Source organism: Erithacus rubecula (genome assembly GCF_903797595.1).
Source record: "Erithacus rubecula genome assembly, chromosome: 3".
Taxonomy (NCBI): domain Eukaryota; kingdom Metazoa; phylum Chordata; class Aves; order Passeriformes; family Muscicapidae; genus Erithacus; species Erithacus rubecula.
Window position 1 is genome coordinate 128,159,261 of NC_136689.1, and position 17,496 is coordinate 128,176,756.

Consider the following 17,496-nt stretch of genomic DNA (forward strand, 5'->3'; position numbering starts at 1 on the left):
TTAAAGTTCTATTTAACCACAATATTGTAGCAATATAATTTTATACCAATCATTTATTTTTAGCTGTAACTCTAGCTTAGGGCCTTGTTGTGTCTGGGGATTTCTTTAGCTTTTGAGAAGACAGGTGAAACTTCTCATGTTTTGCTTCTTTCTGAGTGACAGAAGAAACACTTGTAGGTAAAGAATGAGGAGAACACTCATATACACTTCTAATAGTCATTGTTAATAGTCTCACATCCAGGCTGAATTCTAAGTCTGTGAGCTGTGTACAAAGCACAAATTACACTGCTTCCCTGTTTGCAGCTCACACACAGATGCAGCAGCTCACATGGCATGCCTGAGGAGTAGCACAGACATGTCCCTGTGGGAGCCAATGCCAGCCATGGGAAGCACCAGCTAGCTGAGTCTGCCAGGGATCTGAAGTGCATCTCAGCTGTAGATAGCCTAAGTGTGTTAACAGCCCAGCCACTGGTGTGTCTCTTAACTGCTTTGGCAAGGAGCAGCCTCTAATCCAAAAACTGTAGAGTAGAGGGCAGATCTTGATGATGATTCCCACTAGTTGCCCTGTACTGGCACATGCTGGAGTCTTGTGTTGTAGAGAAGCAGTGTGGCAGAGTGTATAGCTTTCCTTTTCAGTGTTCCAGTACATAAAAACATTGATTTCTGCCTTTTTCACCAGTATCCTGGTAAACATGGATGACAACATTATTGAACACTACTCCAATGAGGACACATTCATCCTGAACATGGAGAGCATGGTTGAAGGCTTCAAGATCACACTGACAGAGATCTAGCCTCAAGCAGAGCCTTTCTGTAAGGAACCACAGCATTTCATCCTTCTTGGAAACCAGATTCCCCATGAAGTTGACAGACATTGATCAGAGAAACTGTTACAAGACTGCATTGAAAATATTGTCCATTCTGCACATGTGCACCCACTGCAGATAGACTTGGGTTTGTCAAGCACAAGACCACATTAACCTGGTCCCTTATTTATTGTTCCCCACTCGCTAGTGTACAAGGAGTTACCAGCCCCAAGATTTGTAACAAGATGACCCACTGCAAATGTGAAATGCAGCATTTTTTATCCATACTTCAGTGTGGATAAGCTTATTCTAAAGCATGTTCAGTAACTATGCTGGTCTAATTTCAGAAATCTGATATGAATCACTTTACCAGTAGTTGTCTCTGTCATTGCTAAAAATCTGTTGCAGTGCTAAAGATGGGCAAAGTGGCTGACAGTTCACTTGCTCAGACTGATGTATAGTCTTGCCAAATACCTCTGGTAGTTCTCAGCACGTAGCAATGAGGACTTGTAAGTATGGCATTCATCTACAAATGTCACTTGTAAGTAAATGGTAAAGAAACCATTTTAACCTTGTATATAATGTTTATAATATGCAATAATATATTTTAACTACCGTATGTGGGCATGTTTACTGCCACTATGTTTTTATATGTATTTGGTTTAGGGCTTAATAGAATCTTTCCTAGAGGATTAAATTGCTGCAATCTGTTAAGGAGTGTGTACTGAGAAGCTGATAACTAAATCTGTACTCATATGCTCCATCCTTGCTCTCACAGTTATATATTGAAATATTAGAGCAGACTTTGCTACTGGATCTTGGATGCTCTGCAACAATGGGGCCCACTTAGGTGCCCAAGTCCCATCTGTAGATACCTAAGTCTCCCATCCAGCTGTAACAAAATCCAAGAGATGCTGTGTGTCTGCTGCCTGGTTTGCCTCGAAGTACAGAAGGGAATTCTTCCTGGTCGTCTTCCTTTGATGAAGCAGAGGCTCCTAAAGTGGCCTTTTCTCAAACCTGTGGTGGAAAGGTTCTTTCTGCAGTAGTATGTGCATCAAAGCATTCCTCTAGACTGTAAGGAACAGGACTTCAGACTCTTCCTTTTAAGTGTATTTGCTCTCGTATTTCCATTGAATGATTCTGTTGTGATTCCCAGGATACTTGGGATATATAAGCTTGGGCTTGATGTAAATATTTTGCCAAAACTGGAACAATTTTTTCCAGTGGAGACTGAGTATCTCACAGCTGAGGTGTGAAGATTGATCTCTCTCTCAAGGGCTGCATCTGAACCTAAGTTGAACTACATGGTTATTCCATCAAATTCCACACTTGTCTTATGAATTCTGTGAAAAGATAAAATTGTGCAGGCTAAAATCATACCAGGAACGGGGTTCAAGGCCTGAATGTCTATGACATCCAAACCCAGCACCTCTTTCTCTCCATTCCAGCTCCTCTGGCTGTTGTAAAGAGCTCCTCACTTAGCATATAATTCTGTGAGATTCAGCTGCATTTCATTCTGTATGCACTGTACATGTGTCCTGTGTGACAGAAGTGTGTGTCCTTTCCTACATGCAGTCTTTAGAGTTTATTATTTTCCTTCTAAAACCTTTCTCTTTAGTCATGCAACCTTTATTATTTGGTAGTTAATGGCAGAAGGAAACACTGCCTAGTTTAACAGGGCTCATGTAGTATTTTGAGCTGTGTGGAGCTATTTACATTCAAGCAAAGTAGCTGGGATAGCTTACCAGTCTGATTTTGCCATATCTGCATGAATTGTCCTGTAAGTTCTTGCACACTTTCTTAACTTTATTAGCAGTAGCATCCCATTAAAATATCTTCCTTTAATATATATGTTAGGTACATGTCAAGGTTTCTGTGGGACCAGAAACTATAAAAGGTTCAGGTTGGTAGCATCAGTGCTACCCAGAATCTACATATGCTTGTAAAGCAAAGAGTGTATTCTGTCTTTCTCCTGCCCTTTTCTTTTGTCATGCACTCTTTCCCCTTCTGTTGTAATTTCCTTAACTTCATATAAAAATGCACTCCAGCAAAGATCCTCTTACTACCCTGCTCAAGAGCAAACAACCTGGGAATGCAAGAGATTTGATGGTTCAGTTTGTTTCTATTTGGCTGAGACTGAGATAAAAAGTCTATGCTGACTTATCCCAGATATTTTTTTCTTAAAGAAAAAAAAGAGGACAGTTTGGACAGGAGGCATTAGGAACTGGGACCAGCACACAGGACTGGTGAGCAATACTGTTAGTTCTTGTATTTCTCTGTTGGTGTTTGGAAGCCTCAGAATATCATCTGTGGTCTCCTTGCTGGTCAAGATGTCTGGGCAGAAGCTGCAGATGAAGCAAAGGAGTAAATACATGCAGGAATTGACCCTGGTTCTGCTCCCAACAAACCTGCTGTCCAAAGGAATGCCTGTGGCACCTGGGGCTGGCCTGGGTTGGAATGTGCTGCATTAAGGAAGGCCAGTGAGAATTTAGGGATCACAGAGAAGGCCAGGCTGTCCTGGAAACACCAGCATTTAGGTTAAGGGGGTGGTTTGTCTTACATTTGGGTCGAGATGAGCTGAGATCTGTTGGGTGCTGCAACATCCTGTGATGAGGAGCAGAGTAGGATCAGAGAGAAGTACAATGCTCCAGGAATACTGGGGCTTAAAGACATATCTTTCCATTGTCATTTTAGGAGCTTTCAGTCAGCCACTGTCCAGAAAAGGAAAGTTGCTTCCAAGATTAACTGAAAGCCATTCTAAATACATCTTAAAGTGTGCAAATTACTGATAGTGGAGAGCTGATTCCTGCCATTAGTTCCTTCTTACTTCTCAATGAAGTTATCAGGAAGGGTGGCTAGATTGGTGGTAAGATTATTTTGAATCAACAACTAGAGCTAGGTAAGGATGGTTGCCCTTAACTTATCTGCCAGGGTCTGGGGGCTTTGTTTCTCTGCTCCAGAGGCAGGTGCATCACAAGCACTAAGGCTGAGTATCCATGCCACACCTCTTCAGTTGTTATAGCAGCAGCTGCTGGAGGAGCACTGACTCTTGGATCCTGGTTGTGGCAAGCTGTGAGCTCTCAGGGTTCACCTTGCTGGTCAAATCAGCCCATCAGAGTGGTGGGGAAGGGGCACACAAGAAAACTGAAGAAGCAGTGTCTGCCTTGTGTCCTGCTTGACTCAAATGTCCTGAGGAGTATATAGTGCTTATATGCATATTGTTTAAAATATGCATGCTGCTTCTCTTTGATAAAAAATATTGATTAATGCTGGATCTTCCAAATATTATGAGTTAAATGGAAGTAGAATTTTGCTACTGTTCAGCAGGGGTAGGAATATCTGCCTCACCTCCTTTTGTCTCTTTGTGGCACTGCTGTGGTTGTTTATTTAAAGGAACAAAATTCTCATTTCCTTTTCTTCTTCAAGACAGCAATTTTGATTCTTAACTAGTGCAGCCTGAAGAGTGGCTTGCTGCTCAGTGCATTTTCCCTATGAAGATTTACAGCAGTGCAGTGTCTGTAGATGCTGTGTTTTGAAAGACTCTGATAGAGAGGTACAAAAAGGAGAACATACTTCTAATTTTGGTTCCTGCTGCAGATTTGGCACTTTGTCCGTCCATTTGATGTTCTGTTATGAAATCCCATTCAAATTCTAGTTCTTTCTCACAGTCAGGTACTGATATCCCCAAAATAAAGTGCATCCTTTGAGTGAAGCTTTGTGGATGCACAGTGATAACCCCATCAAGACATTTTGGAGGATTATTACCACTGACTGTAAACAACAAAGAAAAGAATGTTTTTTCCTGTGTGTCCTCTCTCACAAAGTTTTTGGTCAATGGAATTCAGAGATCAAATGTCTTTCTTATATATTTTTCTCTTTCATTCTATGAATTGTTTAAATGTAAATTAATTCAAACAATTAGTAAAATCTAAACTCTCTAGCTGTCGGAGATGCTGTATATTTTTTGAAGTGTAACTGGAAAGAAGTATCTTATGACTTATAAAATGTAAAGCTTATTAAATGTTTATATGCTCTTCCATTTCCTATTAATTGAGACAAGATACAAACACGAATGTTTGTGCCAAAGATTGTGACAAGCCGTCTTACTGGCAAACAAGGAAACAATGTATAAATAGTGTGCTTTTATATTAAGAATATAGCTCATGTAACTTAATAGTGTTGCAACTGGGAGAGGGGTTTGATAAGCTGTAAATACAGTTATTTTATTTTTTGTACATTTTTAAGAAGGAAAAAAAATAAATATTCCTATGTATGACATAATATTTCTGTTGCTGTGGCATGTATTGCTACATCTCTCCAGGAGAGATACTATCAGTGTGTACAAATACCTGAAGGGAGGGGGTGCAGAGAGGATGGAGTCAGGCTCTTCTAAGTGGTGCCCAGTGACAGGACTAGAGGCATGTGGACATACCCTAAAACACAGTTGGTTCCCTCTGAAATCAGGGAATGCTTTTTATTGTGAGAATGACTAAGCACTGGAGTAGGTTACCCAGAGAGGTTGTGGAGTCTCTATCCCTGTAGATATTTAAAAGCTGCCTTAACATGGAAAAACAATTCTCATTTGCCCTACTTGGACCAGATGAACTACAGACATCCCTTTGAATCCCAGCTATTCTGTGGCTTGTTGGAGTTCCTGGGGACCTTGCTGGAAGCACTGACACAAACATCTTTGTGGCTCCTGGGCACCTGAACTGAGATCCTTACCCACATCTGCTCCAAAAGCACTGAAGCTTGCCTGGCTGCGCATCTTGGGTAAAACATTTTCATCAAACATTTTATGCTCCACCAGTTGAGTTTGGCTTTTCAAACAAGATTCAGGAGGTGAGAACGTCTTAGTAGGTGGGACATTGCTGAGGCAAATGCTTTCCCAAGCAAAGGGTGATTCCCCAAGCAGTAGCAGGACAGTCTCACAGTGGGGTGGAGGAGTTCAGCGCTCTGAATTCAGTGCAGGGTGAGCCAGGATCAGCTCCCATGGAGCTCATTAAGGTAATCACATTTCCTGGGCACTGCCTGTGCTAGATGTTTAATTATGTTTTATAGGAAGCAGTTTTACTGAGTGGCTCTTAAAATGCAAATGCTTTAAAGCCGCGTGGTTGGCAGCGCTCCATCTGCGAGGCCGTGGAGGGGTGAGTGTGCTGGCTGAGGGAACCACTGCACCCTGTCCGTGCTCAGGGCTGGGACTGTGTCTGGCACGGCTGAGCCAGGCTTTAGCGAGGTGACTCGGGACACCTTGACTAAAGATCATTAATGAGAACTGACCCCTTTTGCAGCAGGGAGCAAAACACTCCGCCTCTATCTCCTGACCAAAACCAAAGCAAAGCTGTGCTGTTCAGCACTTACCCAGTCTCTTGGCTCAATCTGTGCCGCAGAAACAGCGATAGATTCTGGAGCACGCTGCTTGCAGATGGGCCAGGAGCTGCGGGATCACAGCTCCCTCCTCCCCCGGGGGGAGAGGGTCCACTCCGGGACTGTGGGAGTGCAATGCACTCCAGTGCCTGGGGCAGACGCCTTTGCACAGCGAGATGAGGGACAGCGAGGCTGGTAGGTGGAGGATTTTAACACCCCTGGACAAACAAACACCCCCTCACACCCAGTCTTTTTATGCTAATTCGTATGATGGCCCTAAGGGGAGGGCGAGGAGAGTGTACATCTCAGGGAGACTGGCCCACTGGAAGCTTGTGTAATAAATGAAGCCTGTTTGCACTGAGCACAGGAGATACCTGAACACTGATGCTTCATTCACGCTCCAGCCTGTCTCAAGCTCATATTAATGTGCACTTCCACAAATAGGCTATTTTTTTTAATCTCAAAAGAAAATAGGCACTGGTTTCTGTTACCTTCCAGTAGGCTTTAAACTACTTTTTACACTCAGCTAATCCCAGCTCCAAATTTAACCTAGGTAAAAATTTGGGGAGCTGAAGGAGCATGCACAGAAGCATCAGCCAGCCCCCTCCAGAGTCTGTCTGAGTCTGAGTCCCTGCTGTGAGAAGCTCTGCTGGTGCCTCATCAGCCACATCTCAGAGCGACTAACCACAGCCACCCTGCCAGCCCATGCTGCCCTGCCACATCCTGCTCCCTTGATGGTGTGATAGTCATCAGGGGTAAAAAAGCCCCCTGAACCTGGAGAGGAATTTTTCTACAGCAGTGAGGCTTTAAGGCTGCACGGTGAAGGGAGTAAAGCACACGGCACACCATTGCTAGCTGCAGCAGAATGTTTATTAGTAGGAAAGAACATTTAGGGGATTTCAGTAGGTGAATGTTTTTGAACTGTTGGTATCCACCACACATTGGTTTTCATCAAGATTGTTCAAGGTCACATATTTATATAAGAAAGCAATAATTCATATTTAGGTGCAATCAGTAATTCCAGTATGAAAAAGCACCGTGTCACAAAACAATTTACAATACAAAAGTCTTCAAAATCTAACATTTAAAAACAATATATTTGTTCAACAGTAATAACAATACAGTAAAAAAATTTTCATTTCCCTTCAAACAATACTGCTTATATATTTTGGCACTGAGAAAGAAACTGTCACAAATGTGCCTTTTTAGCCACAAATGCTGCTTTGTAAGTGTCTATATAACAAGGAAAAACATGCTTTTGAAGTCAGTCATTTTGCCAGGTGCAGTTTGAACTGCTTTCTCCATTAAAAAGGAAAGAAAAAAAAGAAAACTGAAAGAAAAATAACTCCTAAGCTGCAGCATGTCTTGTCTTTTGGCCCACAACACAATCTGGAGAAGCATCTCAGTCTGACTAGGAAGTCAACCCTGCCTGAAAGGCTGGATCTGAGCCCCACTTCACTCTCTGAACCTGACAAAAAACGTAGACCTAAGCTACCCAAATGGTCCTGTCTTTTAGGGACTGACTCCAAGTTCTTACTATATTAAGCACCCCAATAAGATTCTGACCCTAGAATTGCTGCTCAGGCTCTTCTTTTCCTTAATTCCCCTCAATTTTAGTTAATTCATTTTAAAGTCACTTGCACAAATGGTCTTGCAATGTGAGCCCACCGTTTTTGTGCTGGCACAGCCAGCAGTTCCAAGGAAATCCAAGTTCCAAGGAGCTTGCATTGGGTGAGCTGTGGGTGAGAGAGCCTGAGGCCAGCGGGGTGCCCCGAGTCAGGAGACACTCCTACCAGGTCTGCTCCTGGGGCCAGGGCTGGCACACAGCGTGGGAGGGGGAGGCTTGAATCTGAGAGAGGGAAAGACAAAACTAGATTTCCAGGAAGAATTAGTTTCCACTCAAAACTGACCCCTATTAAAGAAGAACGCAGGTGCTACGTGCCGGGTGAACACCGGTGCCTGCGTGCAGCTATGGCAGCCCCTGGAAGGCTGATTCTAGTGAACATGCAGTCCTTGGTGCTACCTCTAAAAGCAGAACAATAACAAAAAAAAAAAAAAAAATTAAATAGTTTTTACATCTTACATCAAAGATGCCACTACAAAAACACAATAGTATCACACATTAATTAGTACAGTCTTAAAAATGCAAACCGACGCTGGTAAGACTCCCATACATTCTGCATATCATATGTACAGGGGAGAACAGCTTCTCGAGAGGAGGGGACAGCCACAGAGAGATAATCTTCTGTTTTCTGAGTAAGTTGCAAAATACAAATACATTATCAGCATAAGAAAACTTTATTCTAACACTAAGAGCTCAGGAAAGGTCCTAACTGGGAGTTAATAGCAGGGGGAACCGTGCACGTGCTGGGGGGCATAAAACACACACAACCCTCCGCCAAATTCTCCATCTCCTACGGTGGCCTGATCATCTACTTCCATTTTATCAGGCAGGTTTAACATGCTGCTCTCTAGGTACAGACTCCCAAAGCATGGAACAGCACAGGGCACATCCCCAAAAGCTGCCCCTGGTGTGCCTGGAAGCTGCTCACCTCTGCATGTCCTTCTCATGGGCTTTGCCTGGCAGAGAACCAGCTGGAGAACCACCAGATGAGCTTACAACAGAACCAGGGGGGGAATTAACACATCACAACAGCTACAGGCAACAACACACAGGACACTTGCAATTCTAGACAGCTGTAAGAAAAATATGCGGACCAAATTAATTTAATTCATAGTTGTCCCTCTCCTTTCTGAATAGTAAAAGTCTTTCTAGGATATGTAGGTTTGCTTACAAAGCATTCATCTAGAGAGGTATCTAATTTTGCCAAGACACAGGATATACTGAACTCCATGCTGCTGCAGTGAGTCTGCTCATAGTAGATCATTAAAAATTCGATTTTATGTCTACTCTATGCTGCAATGAGGCAACAGCCTGAGGGAACAGAGAAAGCTCTCCCTGTGGAATGGTCATGGGCTTAAATAGGAACTGGACTCTGTGATCCATTCAGCTCTTGGCCATGTTTTATCTCAATTTATTAGTTTCTACGACATGAAAGATATCTGCCCAAATTTAAACAAATTGTGATTTAATCCCAGCCAGCAACTAAGTCCCACAAAGCCACTCATCCACTCCCATCTAGTGGGATGGAAAAGAGAATTTGGAAGGGTCAAAGTGAGAAAACCCATGATAAGGACAGTTTAATAGGGAACACAAAAGCCCCATGCACAAGCAAAGCAAGGCATTAATTCACCAATTCCCATGGGCAGGCAGGTTCAGACATCCCCAGAAAAACAGGGCTCCATCACAGCTAGTGGTGACCTGGGAAGACAAATGACATCCCTCTGAATGTGTCACCCTCTTCCTCCTCCTTTCTCCTGCCTCTTTATATGCTGACCATGGTCTGGGGAGTTCCTGGGGTCAGCTGTCCTGGCTGTGTCCCATCCCATCCCCATGTGCACCTCAAGCTCCCTTGCTGATGGTGTGGGGTGGGAAGCAGAAAAGTCCTTGACACCATGTGAGCATTGTTCAGCAAAAATGAAAACATCCCTCTGTTACCAACACTATTTCCAGCACAAATACAAACCTGACCCTCATTCAAACCTACTGTGAGGAAAATTAACTCTATCACAGCCAAAGCCAGCACACAAATGTGTAATTACTTTTGCATCCATCACGTCCCTCAGCAACATTTAAGAATTAAAACTTATTAAGTACTCCTGTCAGAGGAAGACAATATTGGTTACTTCAGGTTCAAGAGCAAAATAATGCTGAATATACAAATGTTAACTACAAGACTGCTAGGATGGAATTGAAGTGAGCAAGTGGAAGAGAGAAACATATCGAAATGCAGCTCAATTTGTCTCCTTGAAGCAAGTGTGCAGACAAAAAAAAAAAATCCCTAAGGTAATTAAGCTCTTCATTTTTACCAGGCATGGTGTGCCCACCTTGCTAATAATTCTGTCAGTTCTGCTCTTGTGATGATCACTGGGGCTTCTCCATAAGAGCTGAAGGACCAGCAGGGCTGAATCTAAGAGGATCCAAAATAGTGAAATAAATCACAGTTATGACTAAAACATGAATAAGAAAACTAAACACAAAACACCAAAGAAACATGATTTTGTGGAACATTTGCACCACTAACATCAAGCATGATGTCTTTAGTAACCTTCATTGAAACCCTGGATTTGAATTTTCTTTGTCTTCCAGATACTAATAAAAAAGTATCTGGTTGCCCTGCAAATGGGAATAATGACAGGAAATAAAAAGGTGGTGGTGGCAAGGAGCTGCAAGTTCTCCCCCAATCCACCACACTGGACTCATTAATCTTCCCTCTGAGTGCAGCCAATGAGCAGCACAAATGAAGTTTAGAATCTAAGAGGATTTTCTCAGGTGGATTTGCTAATCACCATCATACTGTCGTCCCATTTGGTGGGGAAACGTGAGGCCAACCCTGAACACTGCTGAGACCAACCCTGAACACTGTCCCCAGGGAGGAGAAAACCAGAGGTCACATCCCAACACTTGCTTTTTGAGAAAAAGAAGTGTTTCCAGCTGATAGAACCAGGCCAAAATTATCTCTTGGTCCACAGCATCTGGGTGCTCCTGCAGGACTGGGGCACTGCACACTGCATGGGGATGCACAGGAAGGTGCTGCTCCAGCCTGGAATAAACCAGCTCTCTGTGGATAAACCAGGGCAGATTCAGTCTGCACTGCCTCAACAAACACTTACACAAAAGTGGAAACTGCTGTTTCAGAGGTTCAGTGTGCCCATAAAATGTTTAATACTGCCATTACTTAATAATAGGGAATAGTGTGGTACACACAGGTGAGCCAAAGATGGGAAACCAAGTAAGAAGCTGTTCCATTTAAGTGCCTTAAGCTTGGCTCCTCCACATGTCAAGGGCTGGTGTTTGTGCACACAGAGGCTCAGGATGGCAGCTGGGAGGTGGCTGCAAAGACTTGGAGAGCTGGACACCCTGAGCACACACCCTGGGAAGGTGAGAACATCTTTGGTATAAGGTCAGGGCGAGAGGGGAAGATCTGAAACATCTCAGGTGCATAGTAAATGAACACCCAGAGGGTGGGTGGCTGCTGTGTGCCCCGAGATCTAGGAAGCCCTCAGCCTGCCTGCTAATCTCAGATAGCATGTCTGTGGCAGGAGCAGAGCCCTCAGCCTCCCCACACAGGGCTGAAGCAGCCCAGGAGGTGCCATTGACTGGGCTGGAGTAGAGGAGCTGCTCTGTGCTGGCTGCTGCTAAGAGGGTTTCACTGTGTAAATTCAGACCTGGGCTACAGGCAGGCATGCCTTTACAGTTTTTAATTTCTCTAGTCTTTTCATATTGTTCACTACAATCAAGCTCTTTTTTTTGCTTTGCTATTAGTCAGCATTTTACAGGATAGCTTAATCCCAGCTGCACTTTAAAATAACACAGCCTGTGGGAAACAATGAGAAGCTCCTTGCATCTGGCCTTTTCATCTTGTTAAGATATGGACAGTACATCTGAGAAGCTTTATACCTTATCCTGTGAAAATTCTCACCCCAGAAACAACTCAGTATGGATAATTTGGAAACAACAGTAGCAAAAGCCTGGGTGGAATAAGGAATGCTGTTTAGATACCCATGGTAGACAGGGATAGTTTCTGCAAGGGGCCAGGAGACTGACTCACATCCAACTGATGGTTCCATGGCTCTGAAGGCCAGAGGCACCTAATGGCTTCTGCAGTCCCCCAGCATTTGCCCTGGTTTATAATGTCACTGATTTCCATGTCAGTTTACAATCCCTGCTGTCTTTTCTAACAGGTGTTCATTCCACTGTCCCCAGCCTTCAAAATGACACCTGGGCTTTGAGAATCAACAGAGCTTCCCCTTCTTCTTTTCTACCATGACCTGGAATGAACTCCTACAGGCAATGTTTTGCCCTCAGCTGCACTTAGGGAAAACCTTTTGCTCATCCTGGGAGCTGTTTGTTCAGTGCCTGCCAGGGTATGGTGAACAGCTCTGCTGCTTAATTTTAGAGTGTATTTTGTCAGCACCTCTGACAGAATGTGCAGCAGACAGAGCTGCTCACGTAGAAGGTGCCATTTCTAGTCCAGCCCTATCTCGACACACATCACACGATGTGTCTGACATATCTCTGCTGTTTATCTTAGCTGCCTGCTGCACAATCAGTGCAAAACTCTGCATGCAGCTCTGAGCACTGCTCAGATCTCTGGCACTTGCCAAGTTTCTCTGCATTTCTAAGCACAAGTTCAGCCTGTGACACCAAGAAAACCAACTTTCCCCACTTTAAGACTCCTACATGAGATCCCACTTAGTAGGACATGGAGCAAAGAATGCATCCAAATGCCTCTGCAAAGGGCAGGTGAAATGTTCTTCTCCATCAGGCTTGCATCAGTACACAACCTCTAACTGCTGAGCCCAAGGGCTGCATGCCAGGAAACTGAGGGAGCACCATGAGAAAGAGGAAAGGAGGTGATAGGGAACTGGAAGTGTACTGGTGGTGTACTGGGTTCAGGAAGACTTGTCCAGCCAACAATTAGCCTTGTCTGATTGTTTCACTTGGCACTTGTAGGCTAAACTGCAAAAGGAACCTCTTGAAGGATGCCTCCTCCATCCTGACCTGCTATATTGCTATCACGTTGCATCTTACACCAGAGGTGCTAAAAAGGAGAGTTTTAAAAGGAGGAGGCAGCTCAGCTCAGGGCAGTTGTTCTGAGGCAGGAGACTCCCTTCTCACTGCCCATGTCCCCAGGGACCTGCCAGTTGTCACTGTGCTCTCTGTTCACATGGACTGAGTGAGGCATATGGCCAAGGCCATCTTCTCATCTCAGCTTAGTCTGCAGATTAGGGCTCAACATCAAGTTCATCAAGTTACCACCAAGTTTCCATGAGTCAGCTGGGACCAGGCTCTGCCCACAGCAAATGCAAGGTAATGTGACTTAACCTGATGTGCAGTGGAAGAAAATCAAGCTAAGCTGCATTACTGCACTTCTGCCATCAGTGAGGAGAGAGGTCCTGGGGCAGTGATCAAACCTCAGGGACTTGGTCATGTGTGACTGCCTCCTGTGCTGGTGTGCAGTATTTCTGCACACAGACCTCATCCAGCTATGGAATTTACACACTTCTGGATTATTGTTTTAAGCAGCAGAAAAAGTGGAGGTCATGCCTTATAACACAGAACAACAAAGGACAGAATGCCCTTGGAAGAAGATAAAAATCATACAGGCTTCTAAGAACTGCAAGGGAACAGCATAGCTCTGGGTACTTCAGGAACATCACTGAGCTGTGAACTGACAGGGCTTCAAATAATGTTGAAACACAAATGTCTCTTCAGTCTCTCTCAAACTCTAAGTGCTCACAAGAACTCGTGTTGGTTTTAAAAAGGTTATGTTCCCTTTTCCCTTCCCAAATCACCCTAAAACACAGAGAGGCTATTGCAAGACTCACAAGGCATAGTCCTCACTCCACATCTTCTGCCCCAGAGTTTGACAAGCTGACTGGGAATATCAGATAAATGGGACTGGCATTTTCCATGAGTTCAGTCTACTTGTGAGAGGTACTCATTAAATCCTTTGGACAACACATAGTGAGGGCTGCCTCTTGCACGTGAAGTAAAACTAGAGAATGCATCTACAAACTGGAGAAGTGATATAAAATATTATGTACCATCCTTCCTGTGTGGAGATATTGCTAATGAATCACTCAAAAGTCTGACTTACTGAGCTATTTTATACAGGATACACCACTTTGCCTTCAAAAGCTTTATGAAGACAGTTATGCTTGCAAATCCAAATGACAGCAAAGCAGAAAATTTCAATCTGAGGTGCAGATTATCCTGCTGATTTGAGGTCTGCAGATGTTCCTATCACAACTTCAGCTGCAACTCACTCTTTAAGTACATGTAGAGGCAGAGAAGGAAAGGGATAGTTAATAATTTAAAATAATACCAATCACCAGTGGCAGTCAGGTAAAAGAATAACCTTAGTTCACTCTGTAAATGTTTATACAACAGCCTTATCTGCAGCTATGACCTCTGCAGTGTAAGCTAATTCTTATTATTCCAAATTTTGTGAACTGTGGGATGCATTACATCTCTGCTGGCCTGGGGTCAGAGCACAGGTTGTGCTTTCAAAAGTGTTGTATGGGAGTGACACAGGAGGTGAGCCTGGCCCCAACACCCCAAAACTACTGAGCAAAAACAAGCTGAGAGATTGTTCTGAGCCAGAAGTATCTTATAAAATGAAAAAGAGGTGGCATGCAGTCACTTAAATAAAAGGCAACATTTTAAAATCTTCAGTCACATGCAACTGCTCTCCCAGCATTAAGAAAAAGATGGAACTGTAGAAGGTATCTGAGTTCACCTTCAGTAAGTGAAATAAACCTTCCACAGGTGTGGGCTGCCTTGGACGTGGGTGCTGCCCCCAGCCAGAGGTTGGAAGCTCAGCAGGGCTCCTGTGGTGTCACTGGTGCTGTCCCCCCAGGGTGATGGAGCACCTGGAGCAGCTGGGGCAGCAGCACTCCTGCCTGGCAGAGGGGGCTGACCAGGGCATGCCCACCGACCTGCCTTCCAATCCCCAGCACTCTGCCCAGCCTTCTGCTGGAAAACATCCCTACAGCACATGACTGTCAAAATCCATGGGGTGATGGGCATGGGAGAGAGGGCCAGAACCTCTCCAGGTAAAGCAGAAAATTACCTTGAAGAAGGCAGGCAGACTGTCCTTCCAAGGGTTAGATTTGTGCACATGGTGTCTAATTAAGATTTGAGAGAAGGAGATAGGGACCATCTTCATCAGCCAGAAGAATTGGTGCAAAACTTGCCAGTGTTGCTCTAACACCTGAAAGTGCTGGGTAATAAAATCTGTTTGTGTCTGTGGTTGGGCCCCTTTGCTTTCTTATTTTCTCACACTCAGCTCAGCTCAGTATTTTGATGAATGTAATAGAAATAGATCACCAATTGGATTTTTGTGATTGTTTGAGACAAAGATGTGTGCTTGAAGACATTTATTGAGTGTCATTAGCCACTCATAAAAATTTTAGTACAACTGATTAACAATGTTATTTTCAATTTACTTTTATTTTCTCTTAACATACTTTGCCCTTCACACCTGGCAAAGCAAATGGTATAGAAAAATTAAGTATAGGATTGCTTCTGTCAGTTATTGTACATGCTAGTTAGTGTACCACAGAAGATTATTTATGCTCAACTACTTATTCATGACTTCTAATTAGTACTTAGCTAATCATCATCTGCAAAGCAGACTTCTTTTACTTGTTTTTTTTTTTTTTTTTTTTTTAATTAAGGCTACTGGGGATTAGCATCTACAAGGTCACTTGACAAAATGCCAGCTTTGCCTGTCAGACAAAGGTTGCTCTAACGAGCTCATGAATTCCCAACACCGTGCCTGCATGGGTAGCTCTCCAACAGGATCACAAAGCAGACTTCAGCTAATGACTGATTAATGTCAATTTAGTCAGCATAAAGCCTTCTGTTGCTAAAGCTTTTCCAGCTTTTCTTTTGCAACAGTGCTTGTAAAGTCCCTAAGAAATCCCACATGTGTGTGTACTAGCTTTGCATACAGCAACTTTGACCGAAGGATAAAATTTTGCAGCAGCAAATTTCAGAACTCCTGCACCTAGGCGGAAAGATAAACATTCAACATTTCTCTCAAGAGCTGATCTTTTTTTGTTTTAATTTTTTATATATATAAATATATCATAAAGCGTACCATTTCCTCATTTCAGTACAGATTTTTTGAACTTTACTAAAATAAATGAAATATAAATGCTACAATTTTATGTTTAAAACAAGTTTTGATGTCAGCCTTCCCCTAAGAGCAGGCCCAGAAACGCTGTAGCTACACAGAGAGAGACAAGAACACCCCCAAAACTTCCTGCTGTGCAAGAGCATTCAGAGCAGCAGATGTGCCTTAGCTGGAGCTGTTGCAGGTGTCCGTGAGTTCCTCACGTGAATGCCCACTCTCCCTAGTAGCAACTGCATTATTACTAACCTGAAAATTTCACATTCAACATGTATCTCCCTTAAATTCATTGTCAAGACCCAGCTTTTCATGTCTGTGTCTGCTTTTGCTGATCCCAAACGGCAAGAGGTATTGTCAGTTGTGGATTTGGAGATCAGGATTGCAAATTGCTGAATTTACAGATAAAGCCATATGACTTCAACCACTGTAAACCTGGTAAAGAAAGTCAACCTTCATTTTGTCCCTTCTCCTTCACAACCGGGAAAGTGTTCACAGCATTGAAACAACGTGGCATAGGGGTGGATGATACACCCCACACACGTTTTCACTTTCACACTTCTTCCCAGTCCTGTCTTTGATCTTAACTGGTGCCTCCTGGACAGGAGAGGAGGTTCCAGGTGAATCCTACCCCACCCATCACAAACCCTTTGGTTCAGCCTTACTACACTTTCAGGTCCTGCAGGTGAATACCTAACAACTAAAGCAGCAATCTAAAATCTGTCAGTGTGTCTTGCTGCCAAGGGGTTTGTTGTTGATTTACTCCTTCTCAACACATACTTTCCAAAACAGATACAAGCAAACAAACAAACAAAAACAAAATGAAAATTTAAAAACAATGATAACACCACAATATCTGTTTAAAACAGTACTGCCCGTGCTCTGGACAAATTGTTAAGAGCAATTCAGCATTCTTATAATTAATCCACAACAAAATAAGCTATAAGATGCCACAAATGAAGGCATAATTGGCCATACGGAGGCAACACTACCATGAATGTTGTTTGGCAAGAAAAAAAAAAAGCAGATACATAATTCATCCAAAGAACAGGTTCAGAACTGCCCGGCACTGCTGGGATCACACTGCAGGAGACGCACTATGGACGGGTCACTCTTGGCGCCTCGGATGAACTCTTCCAGAGAGAGCTTTCCTAGAAAAGAAAGGTTTACTTAGCACACCTGGTGGGCTGCACACACCTGCCAAGGCTCTGGACAGGTGTATTGCACTAAGTTATGGTTTGTATATTGCACGGAATGGTTTGTTCTGTACTCCCCTGGGGTTTGTGGAGTTGGTTCAGAACTCCCTTCACCTCTCATTGCCGGCTGGATCTCATTGGTTGTCATTTGGTTTTTTTCTCTTCCCTTGGTATCCATTCAGGAATAAACTGCTGGACTCTGTCCCAGGAGCCTCCTTTGTCTTTTACCTCTGTCCATGTGGGTTATTCACTCTCCCCCAGTCCAAAGCTAGCCAGAGGGACCAGAGAGAAGGAAGAAACCCGCAGCTGGCGCCCAACGTGGGGCTCAAACCCATGACCCTGCGATTAAGAGTCTCTATCAGGCTA

At 43.6% G+C, this 17,496-nt stretch overlaps 2 protein-coding genes across 8 annotated transcripts in view; one reads left to right on the forward strand and one right to left on the reverse strand.

The window, feature by feature from the left end:
• GRHL2 (grainyhead like transcription factor 2) overlaps positions 1 to 5,051 on the forward strand; it is a 63,940-nt gene extending 58,889 nt beyond the window's left edge. For all 7 annotated transcript variants that reach the window (XM_079301120.1, XM_079301122.1, XM_079301121.1 and 4 more), the window contains one exon: positions 680 to 5,051. In XM_079301120.1, coding sequence (XP_079157246.1) covers positions 680 to 794 — 115 coding nt within the window. In that variant the 3' untranslated portion in view covers positions 795 to 5,051. The remainder of the gene's footprint in view (positions 1 to 679) is intronic.
• Positions 5,052 to 7,025: 1,974 nt separating this feature from the next.
• The window catches only part of NCALD (neurocalcin delta), a 57,479-nt gene continuing 47,008 nt past the window's right edge, over positions 7,026 to 17,496 (reverse strand). The window contains exon 4 of the mRNA XM_079301413.1: positions 7,026 to 17,085. Coding sequence (XP_079157539.1) covers positions 16,988 to 17,085 — 98 coding nt within the window. The 3' untranslated portion in view covers positions 7,026 to 16,987. The remainder of the gene's footprint in view (positions 17,086 to 17,496) is intronic.